At 32.0% G+C, this 12576-nt stretch overlaps 1 protein-coding gene across 15 annotated transcripts in view; it reads right to left on the bottom strand.

The window, feature by feature from the left end:
* The window catches only part of EPB41L2 (erythrocyte membrane protein band 4.1 like 2), an 89467-nt gene that overhangs the window by 38173 nt on the left and 38718 nt on the right, over positions 1–12576 (bottom strand). For all 15 annotated transcript variants that reach the window (XM_039324340.1, XM_039324348.1, XM_039324424.1 and 12 more), the window contains exons 4-6: positions 7094–7198; positions 3639–3681; positions 383–458 (exon numbers count right to left, since the gene is read on the bottom strand). In XM_039324340.1, the coding sequence (XP_039180274.1) occupies positions 383–458; positions 3639–3681; positions 7094–7198 (224 nt within the window). The remainder of the gene's footprint in view (positions 1–382; positions 459–3638; positions 3682–7093; positions 7199–12576) is intronic.

Genomic DNA, 12576 nt, shown 5'->3' with positions numbered 1-12576 from the left:
ACTAAAAAATGATTTATTGAAGTATTCTTTCAATAGTGTTTCCTCCCTGGCTTATCCAGGTTATGATCTATGTTTGGAATACCTGCAGTAGATTCAATATTGTTGCTTTTCTGCTTTAACTTGTTCCTCTTTTTTCAATAAAAACATTACCATTAAATGATTAGTTTTTACTAAATGACATTTATTTGCAGTAATTATTTGTATATACATTTCTATACCAGATTTACAAAAAATATTAGAAATCAAACACAGAGAAAAGCAATAGCAACTAATAGCTTTTTCTGCATTTGACCATTTTTTTTTAGGCTTATGAAATGCAACATTTTACAGATTTTCCAAGAGACCCTAAATAATGTAGAAATTCAATTCAATAATAGCATACCTGGTGATTTCTTCTGTTAATTGTGAAGGGTCAGGTGGGTAAAATTTCACATTAAAGGTGAACTGCCATGGTAAATCTACATTTAGCACATTCCACAGAGAATACATGGGACAAAAAAATGAAAACATTCAGAGTAAACATTATTTTTATCCACAAAAAGGAAAAAATTTAGACACTAAAGATAGAAGAGAAACTGTTTTGTAAGAAAGTGTTTGTATATATTGTAAAATTACTAATATGCCAGCTTTTAAATTGTTTTGTCCATACCATTTGAGATTAATGAATCTCCCTGTGTCTGAGGTCTATATAGAATCCGTTTATTTACTCTCAATTATTTTGCGTGAAAGCATAAGCATTCTTCCCCCTGCCCCCATCCCAATGTCTTAAAGCCTGTACTGGAATTATCACTGGAAGGCACTGAAATAAAAAGATAAGCCATATAAGATCTTCATCTTTACTGCTGCAATTCATCTAAAACATTGAAATATTTTAAAGCCCAATTTCCATTTCTTAATTTCTTGCATGCTGGTACTGTATATAGTTTTTTGTATGAATAGATTTATATCTATCAATAGATATATAGCTATATAGGTATTATTTATATTTTAGTAATAGCAAATTATAAATATTTTAAAAATATTTATATAATTGGAATCTCTAAGAGTATGAAAATTTCCTTTTGAATTTTTGGGAGAGTATGAAAAAGCATCAGATGTGATTTAGAAAATTAACTTATTATCCTGGCACCTCTACAAATTCCTTTAGTTCCTTCTTAGTGGCTAAGTAAGAATTGTTCAAGAGAGTCAAAAACATATAATCTGAAAATAGATTTAAAAGCTATGTGTCCCCCCCACCCTTTTCATCCCACAAATCTGATTATTGGATCTAAATGCTATTGCTAACACTTCTGTGGCTAGGTTGGATAATAAAGGTGATAAAGAGCAACACTGTTGGTCCCTCTTAAATTTGTAATGGAATCTGAATCATAATTATTAAGTCTTATCTGAACTTTAGTTGGTCCATAAATATGTTCAATCATTTTATCAAACCAAGCTACAAATTTATGTTTAATTAATATATTTTAAAATTGTATTTCCAGAGAATTAAAACCTTTATTATATCTAAATAACAAATAGCTAGAGAAGATTAATTTTATTACACTGCATAATGTTTAATAATTTCTTGATGGCACAGATGTATTTCGACTTGAAATAAAACAAATTGATCCATAAGAATAATTTTACCTATAATCAGTTGATTAACTAACAGTTTAGTGTACAGTTTACAGCCCATGTTAAGAAGTGAAATAGGCCTATATGATGCCAAATCCAGGAAATCTTTGCCCAATTTAAGGATCAAAATTATATTAGACTGTTTCCAAAACTCTAGTAAAGGATCCCTTTGGTGCAAAGTATTGCATAAAAATGAAAATTCAGGTATTAAAATCTCTTTAAATTCTTTATAAAATCTCCTTTCAATCCATCAAAGCCAGATGATTTTCCATTCTGAATAGTATTGAAAACTTCAGAGATTTCTGAAATAGAAAAAGGAGATTCCACAAATTGGATGTCTTCTGGAGCCAATTCTGAGAATGTTAATCTATTTCAATATTGATTTTTATTGGTGATTATTTAAGGAACTTGAGCAATACCTTTGGTTTTAACAAAGGTACATGGGAGGTCATCTCTAAAACAGAATACGAATTATTATCAGAGATGAAAACCATTGCTTATGATTAAAGGAGGCCAATTTCATTCACTTCTCCCTCCATCTCTTCATATTTTTATGTCTATTTTTTATTTTTCTAAATTTTATATGTTTCATTATTTTTCAGTAATGATATTTGTTCTCATATTGCAAATATTTTAAAAATATTTGATTGGTCTGTCTAAGGCTACTCTATTGATAATCAACAGTGTAGCTTCAGAACAATGAATTGTTAAAACTGCCGAGCTGCTATACAAGCAAATCATTAAAAGAAACTGTACAGGTGGCACCCATTTGCAGTGCTTCTGTTCCAAATGAACAACAGTGGATAATGAGACTGTGAAACAAGTACTATTAACATGCACAAAAGCCCTTTCATCATTTTCCACATGCATAAATATACAAAAAGGAGGCAAAAAGCATGGAGAACAACGGTCACTGTACATATTGTTTATTGGTCTGCAAAACACCTTATGAGCAGCCTCACAAATCTTACAAAATGCTCACAATAAATACTCCTAAAATATACCAAAATGAAAGAAATGTATTTAGCTAAAGGTAAGGTAACAGACAACTTGGTAAGTATGTTCCAATCACAAAAGTTACAAAGAAGGAGAAAAATGTATTGCATTCTTTGTATGATTAACAGGGAGAGTATGGATTAACAGACGTTGTACTAATACCAGATTAGATTATGCTATTTTTCCAAATGAGCTTTGGAGTATTGTTCCAGATTAATAAAGTATTTGCATCTGTTCACTTTTCAAAAGCCAGATTTTTCTAGGAACTTTTCTAATAGATGACTTGGAAAATTCACCAGATCCTAGGACATTATATACTGATAAAGATTTAATCTAATTCTTCTTATTTAGACTGAAAGATCTAGATCATTTAACACTGCACACACTGATGAAGATTTCTAGCAATCTTAATCTTAACATACTTATAAATACAGAAAATACAGTATTATAAACTTCTGCAACTTTTTATTATATTAACTTGTGGCTTTATTATAAAAGTCTTATTTAAAATGCAACATTACATAAGGAAGTTTGACAAAATTAAATATAATCTAAGCCTTAAAGCATAGAAAGGAGCCACCTGTTTTTTGTACTTAGGTAATAAAAACAAACAAAAAGAAAAACTCATGATTTCAGCCCCATTTTTATACCCATGCATAGAGGGGAGCCAAAATCCTTTGGAAGATAGCATTTTCAGCTATCCTCCAGAAACAAGAGGGAGCTGAAATCCAAACCCAGTGCATGGAAGATAATTCGTTTAGATCCATTTCTGCACCCCACCAAAAGAATTCAGCTTCCAGCCCCCAGAGATAAAAAGGATTTTTTGGAGAATCCAGCAAGAAAGAGTGCAAATGGCAATCACATGATAATGTAGCACTTAGCAACCAGCTGTGAGAATAAGCATCCATATCACAATCACATGCCCATGGGAGTTATTGATGCAACATTATGTGACAACCAGAAATAGTTTACAGGCGCTAAAGGACTACCTGTAGCGTGACAATAAGAGATATGACTAGAGCACTTACTATGAACTTGCTTCTTGATTTCTTTTGAAGAATCAAGCCAATTCTAAAAAAAGAAATGACACATAATGAGAAATAAAATATTTAATATGGATGTTATAGTGTAACTATTATTGATTCATTCAAAATTAGTATATAATATTCTGAGAATTTTTCATCTATTGGTTTCTAAACTGCCTCAACCACTGAAGAAAGTTTGGGTTTACATGTTAGGATTTAAACTTCTACAGAAGTAATAAAATACAAAAACTGATAATAATAGATGGCCGCACATCCTAGAAATTCACCAACTTTAAACTATTGTTAACAAAAAGAAATAAACTGCCAGTGAATAAATCAATGAACCATTCCTATCTGTATTGGAAGAGTCAGACATCCACAACTTTAAAAATCTCAACAGCACTGGGGTCACATGAAGCTCATTGTTTCACAAGACAATAAAGCTACAGAGAATGTATGGAGTAGTCCCACAGCGAGAGAGGAGGTAAATAAATTTAACAAATAAAATAAATAAATATTGCCTAAGTCCCACAAGATCACAGTGCTTTATAATTGCGATGTGAAATGTGCCAATCCTTAAGAGATTTTATTGAACAGGGAGAGATGACAAGAGGAAGACTGCCATGTAGATAATCAAGTCCTAGGCCACTCAGTGCTCAATAAGAGAGAATACGCTGAACTGAATATGTTGAAACCAGCTAGTATCCTCTAAAGCTGATAGAGTAGAAATGTTACATGGGGAAAAAAGGCACACCATAACTGCATGTGTAGCCACATTGTAAACCAGTTGTGACACCTGAGTGGTCTTCAGGGGAAGCACCATGTAGAAGAGGGATTTCAAACTCGCAATGTCATGTGACATATCGCAACATATCACAACTTTTTCCCCATTGCCAGAGCTGGGGTCGGCACGATTTTGGCATGACGCATCCGGCTCATGGGCCGGCAGTTTGACACCCCTGATGTAGAACATTTCACAGGATTTGAGCATGAGGTGATTAAGGTATGAATGACTGTGAGAATGGACTGCCAAGGATGCAATTTTTGCACAAGATAAATTTGTTCAAAGGCCTTCCTGGCCATTACTGCCATTTGCTGTCTGAGCCAGGATCTGAGAATCCAGGAGGGCTCTCAAAGAGATCAGGATTTAAATTGAACTACATCAATTTTTTTACTTTCTTTTGCTTTTAATTTTTTCATTCATTCAAAAAAATGTACAATTTCCATATACTTCACTACCTATCAGTGGTAGACTCTGAGTATTCAAAATAGTTTTCTTTCATTCTGCAAAAGTAAAAGATTGCTGTTTGCTATACAATTATAAAATGTTACTGAAACGCATAAGATAATATTCTTATGAACAAAGTAACTGACTATTTTGTTCAAATTCTCTCACTGTAATTGTTGAGAGAGGTGTATTTCTTTAAAATGTGGTCTTAAATAAGTCATAGATCGATGAGGCAATTTTAAACTTATGTGCAGGCAGAGGTATCTACAGGATCTAATACTTTCATCATTTTGACTTATTTTAAGATTTTCATGTTGATGAAAGCAGTGTTGTGCTCATGCTTTTTCACTTGTTCTCTCCCTCCTGTGCTGACTTAGATATGAATAAGGAACAATTTTTATCTTGGATAACTTGCTGAGCTGAAAGATAACTCTTGTCCTTTCCCTCGGGATAGGAGATGTACATCAAAGATAGAAAAGAGGGGATAATGTTGCAAACCAGATGGAAAACTCAGAGACTGATGTTCCCTGTGCCTATATTAACTGACAATGTAAAATTATTGTCTATATATACTAGCAAACTATTTGCTTTTTTACTAAGACTATAAAATGAAAACGAGATATGTCTCATATTTTTCTGTCTGCAGTTTTCTCTCTAGCTGAGGAATGCTAGTGAGCTAGCTATATTTATTTACAAATACTTTCTCCTGCATAAATCACTGTCTTTTCATGAGTAAGTGAAAGGGTATAAAAAAAAAGTTTTTAAAAAAGAAAGAAACATAAAGACCTCGAGTGTCTATAATTTTTTTTCAACGATATTAGATTTTATGGTCATAAAAGATAATTTAATTGCTTCTTCAAATATGCAGATAACATGAGAGAATTTCCTTTTAGATTAGATTGCCCTCTACTGTCTTTCTCCTTATAAATTGTTTTTCTACAGATATTGCTTTTTCTGTGCTAGTTCATGAAAATAATAGTTCCAGACTTAGTCATATAAGCGTACTGATGTTCAATATCTCTGTAAACATAGAACTCCAATTAAAATTAGAATGAAATAAACTTAATCCTTTACAAAGCAGAAAATCTATCTTTCACAATTATTCATATATAGGATACTTTTTTCTATGAAAAACCTTTGAAATGCAGGTTTTTCTTGCAAAACGTGTATATCTTTTTATTGCCTTCTGTATACTAGTAAAATGCTCATACTATCTACGAGCTAAAAGCTAAGCTTAGACTCTACAAACTAAAATGTCATTCCAGTTAATGTTATAGACTAGATAGTCACAGGGAGAATTCAACCTCTGGCAGATTTGAACCACTGTGTTGACAAAGTGCTGTGAAAAACTGTCAAAGCTGAGAAGTGGAAGATAACACTCTCCCAAACTGGGAGATGCCACCCTAAACAAGCCAATTGGTCAACAGCTCATCCATGTTTCTGTTACTATCATAATGTAGATCTGACCCTGGGTTTGTAGCCATACTCAGTCAGATTTACTGTCACTTTGTCTCTTGGACTCCTTAATAAACCAAGGAGTCAATCAGAATGAATAAGAAAGGCTCCTTATAAAAATAACACAATTTGACCAAACTGTTGAGATATTCCCTAAACGTCTTCAGAAATCTCTCTAGATCTATGTGCTTGAGGCAGTTTATTTGTTTTAGATTTGTGTTATTTTAATTAATTGCTCTAACAATGATGATGTTATTTATTGCAAATATATTTTTAAAAGAAAAGTAAAAATTAGAGTTCAAATGCTTTCAGTCAGCATTCTCTATTTCAGCTGATCATACCCATACAGCATCTAGGCCAGGAGTCCCCAACTCCCGGGTCATGGACCAGTATTGGTCTGTGGCTGTTAGGAATCAGCTGCACAGCTGGAGGTCAATGGCAGGCAAGCGAGCGAAGCTTGATCTGTATTTGCAGCTGCAACTCAGCTCCACCTCAAATCATCAGGCATTAGATTCTCATAGAAGCACGAACCCTGCTGTAAACTGCACATGCAAGGTTTTAGGTTGTGTGTGCCTCCTCTCTCCCCCCCTCCCCATCCATGGAAAAATTGCTCAGTTCAAAATATGACAACAAGAGATAGTATTATATTTACCCCTCTTCTGCTCACAAATCTGAGGGTCTGGACTATAAAAGACTTAATGTTCAGTAACAAAATTCCATATATTACAGAAGTTTCCAGTCTTTTAAAAGTCATTTTTACACATTTAGTACATACCTTCTGATCTGTGTGGTCTTGGAATAACAAGCCAAAATAGTCCCTTTCCAGTAGGTTAAGATGCTGACATACTTTGTCAAACAACACCTGCCCTTTTGCTTTTTTCTAGGAAAAAATAGGGTAAATCAATGAAACATGTATATAATACAATGCTACATATATTTTATTTTAAAACACATCTATACCAAAGAAAACTACTCCATATTTGTTATCATGATTTCAATTTGTTATTTCAGAAAACAAATCAAAAGGGAGTAGATGCTTCATAGTCTATACCCAGCATATAGGAAAGTATTGATTAAAACCATTGGAGAGGAGATATTTATTTAGATAACTAAAATTTAAGTAGGAAAAATGAAAAATCAGCCGTAATTCTTAAAATCCTGAAATACTGGTGTGTATTTAGGAGTCGTTAATGTCTCTTAAAACCTTTTTTTAAAAGGAATCAAATAGATAGTTTGTTATCTGAGTACTTGCTAATTATCAAATGCAGATAGTCCTTGACTTACGACTATCACTTAACAACAGTTCGAAGTTACAATGGGACACACAAAAAGGACTTACAAGCCAGAGTTCTGAGTACCACACATTTCCACGGTCACAAGACTGCATTTCAGGAACTTGGCAACTGAACAAACAACCATTTGTGGTTGTTTGCAGTGTCCCATGGTCATATGATCACACTTTATGACTTTTTGCCGAACAACCATCTTTAGTTCCAATTTTTGGTAAATACATGCCATGGTTATTCATTTAACCAGTATCACAAAAAAAGTTGTAAAATTGGATTGGCTAGACTCCATTATTGTAAGTCAAAGACTGGTACATTACATTTCTACTTGGCCATTAATACAATTCAAAGCTGTCTACAAAATACATTTTACTATTAGATTGTTTACTAACCATAAAATCAAAATTCCTAAGTAAAGTTTTAATATATTTCTTTACAGCTTAAAAGATTTATCTCTGACATTTCTCCATATTTTGGTATAACAACTCATGGTTATCTCAGCACTAACTAAACTGCTCAACTGATTTCTGTTATATTTTGCCTAGTACTTAGTAATGCTTTCACACAAAAATGAAACTAAGGAGTTTTGCTACATACTCAGGCTTGAATTATCTGATATCTTGGTAAGTAGCAAAAGCCTTATTATTTTTGCTCTTTGATTTAAATGTCTAATGATTTTGATTTAAACATTTAAAACAACTGTTAGCCATCAATGTACTATTGTCTAATGTTAGATTTGTAATGAAGAAATATAATACTGAAGTGATTTATAGAATCTTATTTCAGTTCATTAGTTTTCTTTTTCTTTCTTCATTAAATATAACCTTCAGATGTACTCTCAACCATAACCATATAGCCCCAATAAAACTTGAATGAATTAGAAGATAATAAAAGTTAATAGAATGATTCAGAGAGGCTAAGTGAAACATGAAAGAACCAACATTTTTCAAGTCACTTTAACAAGAGATACTCCCCCAACTACATAAAAATAAAAAGAATAACTAGTTTAACAACATTTTAAAGAATATAGGGCATAAGATTCTGACAGAAGAAATCTATCAGAAATAACTGCTTTTATGATCATATGATTTTTCATATTTCCATATGACACGGAATGTCAGAGAAAATTGTATTACTGTTTTAAATACTTTGGGGCAGCAAAAAGTACACAACGGGCAAACAGATAACATTTCAAAAGCTTTGTTTTTAGGTTTTTCTTTCTTCTGCATCGAATACGGAATATAATTTTATTAATAGTAAATTAATAATTAGTACTATTAAATAGTAATAACTTTATTAATTATTGATATTAATGAAATGCAGCATGATATATAACACTGGGTGTAAACAGCCAAAAGGGAAAACTTGGGGCATTCAAAGTACTGTAGTTTAGATTTGAATTAATAAATGTGACCAGACAAGTCGCCTCTCTGTTTTTTCCAGATTTGTTTGAACATTGAAATAGTGTCTGCTACTGGAAGAAATCAAGAGGTGCAGTATGGTGCCTTTCATTTTCAAACAAGTCCTACATCCCAATTTGGCTATTTATGGCATTTTAAAAGCAACTATAATGTGACATTTTTGAGACCTGGCAACCGAAAGGCATTTTTGCAATTGCTTATCACGCAGATTTCGGTAGACGCCACTGCAATTCCAGAGAAGTCCCTCCAAGTGCCTATGTGTAGGCTCTTGCAACACTAAAGTTATTGTGCCTGACAGTCAGAGACAGAAAGCTCTAAACTGAACAAATTATCTATGCTGTTGAGCTATGTGCCACACAGTAGTTGTGAGAAACAGTGTACAAATACAAAGGACAAGGGAGAAAAGGTATGCAATAAAATTACCAAGCTCAATAAAAGCATTGTCTGTTGTCCAAAAGAAATCAAAGCACATTCATGCTGAACTGAACTGCTCAATTTATATTCAGCATTTACAATTTTAACTGGATCATTCAGTATTACATCCCATCAGCTGAAACATAAGGAATAATGCAAATAACCCCTGAAACACAAAACTATTTCTAATAATATACCCAGGTACAATTTGGGGGGAAATGGTTTTTTAACTTGTATTCATTGTTCAAGAGATTTTACCGAGTTTTGCTGGTCACCTTACATTTCAATTTATCATTTAAACAGGACTTTAAAATTTAACAAAAAATACATCCAAAATATTTAGGTAACCTGGTTTAAATTGGATTAAACATGCGGAAAGTTCCAGTTTAGACTTGTATTTTAAAAAGTACATCTATCTGCCAAACATATTAAATTGAGACTTGAAAAGGGGGATAGAAAGAAGTGAAATATAATTGGCTATAAAGTTAGGTATCACCGAATCACATAATCCATGTACTGTTATTATTATTATGCTTCCTACTTAATTCACAACTACTAACTCTTCAATGTCCAGAAGATAATCATAGTGTATATAACCAGTTAAATCTTGTATTTTTATTTTGTGACTGTGGTGCTACATTTTTGGTTCCCAAATAATAATATTTAAGATTCTAGTATGTAAAAATCCTGGATATTTTACATTTCAATATAAATACTATTTTGTCAAATGACTCTCAGCACATAAAATTTAATTTAACACCGTTAGCTTATGTTTCAAAACATCATTTTACTTGGCAGGTTATCATTCAAAAACTCCCTTCTCTGAGCAAAAATTCTACAACATACATGCATTAAACTACCATTATATTCTTGGATAGTATTTAGTTAATAGTATTTTGTTGAAGGCACAAATAAAAAAAATACTTTTGTTGAAAATTTTGTTAGGAATGTACTGAGAAAATATTGATATTAAATTTATCATCTATTATTTAAAAACTGATTTATAAGAAAAGATTTAAATAAAACAAATTCTCTTTAATCAGAGCAATGAGCCATTAAAACTAGTATCATGGACTAGCAAAATGGCAATGTTTAGTAGAAAACTTGCATGAACTAAATTCTAATCTGCTGGAAGCTTCTCAGTTGTATTTTGTATTAAAAGATAGATGTGAAAAACTGTCAGAATAGATGTTATATACAGCTTCAGTCTATTTCAAGTTCAAAATAAAAATAAAACAAGTATGTTATTTCATTTTATGTTATTATAGCTATGTCTCCAAATTTAACAACTATATTCATCATTACCAAATCTTTTTACAGAAAGCGCGCAGAGTTTGAAACAAGAAAAATACTTGGAATAATTTAAACAGAGTTTATAAGTTTTAAACTATAAATAAAACATTTTATTTTAGCATTTTACCAGAACATAATGAGATTGATTTAAGAATATTTGTTTAAAAACATGCTTGATATAGCTTATTATAGCCAGGAAATCACTGGCAAATTGTAAGACATATGGTACTTGAGCATTTAATTTTTTATAAGATAGCAAGTACACTTTTGCACTTCAATCAAGCAAACTACAAAATCCTTGAAACAGTTATGTCATGCTCAATATACTTCAGTTGTTCAGACGTGCATAAAATATAGCCATTCAGTCATATTTAAATGTCCTTGTCATAACATTTTAATTAGAACAGAATGCCCTGTGTAGAACGTTCTAATGAAAACTGTATTTGCTTTGGAAAGAAATTTTACAATAAGTCAGCTGCCTAGATGTCATTATGGCATTCTTTAGACTTGATACTTATATGACTGAGTGCATAAAATGAACTACAATAAAGCTTGTACATAATCTCAAAAATATATTTAGATATTTTAATTAATGAACAACAAGTGCAATTTAGTATTTTCTACTTATTAACAAATACTATACACTATGTTCTACTAAACTGCAAATAACCAAGAATATAGGGCAATGAAAATATTAAACATTCCCTTAACATTTATTCCTCTTCCATTATACTGAAGGCAATTCATCTATAAGAAGGAAAAGGGGGCAGAGAGGAAGCTGGCAATAGTTTAAAACATATATTTGTGAAGCTAGCAGCATTCTTGTATTTATATATCCATGTACATACAGTATATAGATATATCATAAATTTGACTTGGCTGCAACTCTTCTTTTTTAAAATTCAAATATTTAATAGCATCAGAGATAGAATAAGTTCCTTAATTTGGACCAACACATTTACAACATTTTCATAAAAGGAAAGTGATAGAGATAAACCTAATAGGTTACTTCGACTTCTCATACAAGTCATAAATGTCAAGTGTCAATGTTAATATTTGAATTAACAAAATAGTGTAATAGTGAATAGATATACCACAAAATGTACAATTGGAAGCACTTAAGTTTTAAAATAAATAAATGGATGCATCATGTATTTCAATCAATGACTAAAACAAATAATACAAAAGTACCTTTTCCCACTTCATTCAACTGTACATAGAATACAGATAAACACCATGATTATTAGATCCTCATTTAGGGATCAAAGAGCCATGGTGGCACAGTGGTTAGAATATAGTACTGCAGGCTAATTCACTGCTCACTCCAGGAGTTTGATTCTGACCAGTTCAATGTTGACTTCCATCTTTCTGAGGTCAGTAAAATGAGGACCCAGATTGTTGGAGGCAATATGCTGACTCTGTAAACCACTTGGAGAGGACTATAAAGCACTGTAAAGTGGTATATAAGTCTGCTATTACTATCAAGGAAAGCTGCCTTGATATCAAATATATCCAATGAGCAAGAATAGTTTATTAAATTAATGTAATCTTGTCTTCCTGACTGAAGATGGCCCAAACTGCAGCTGCTGCAAGTTTAAACAACCCACAGTAAATGGTCCGCAAGGTTTAGAATCTAGACTTATAGAACTGACACTAATCTCTATGAATAATTTTTTAAAAAATCTGCCCTCTTCTATAACAATTGTTCAGGCATTGTGATCCATGTATGTTTCTGCAATTCTAACATGCAAGGAAAAGAAAAATATATTGCTGTGAAATAGTCTTTGGTAAGGCTTCCTTGTGAATTTCAGAAGGCTGGTAAAAATGTTCCTCTATAGAAAATA

Source organism: Crotalus tigris, unplaced genomic scaffold (assembly GCF_016545835.1).
Source record: "Crotalus tigris isolate CLP2741 ecotype Arizona unplaced genomic scaffold, ASM1654583v1 scf7180000017611.44802233496:7321179, whole genome shotgun sequence".
Lineage (NCBI taxonomy): Eukaryota > Metazoa > Chordata > Lepidosauria > Squamata > Viperidae > Crotalus > Crotalus tigris.
Note: the sequence above shows the minus strand (reverse complement) of the source record. Positions and strands in the feature narration are given on the sequence as shown.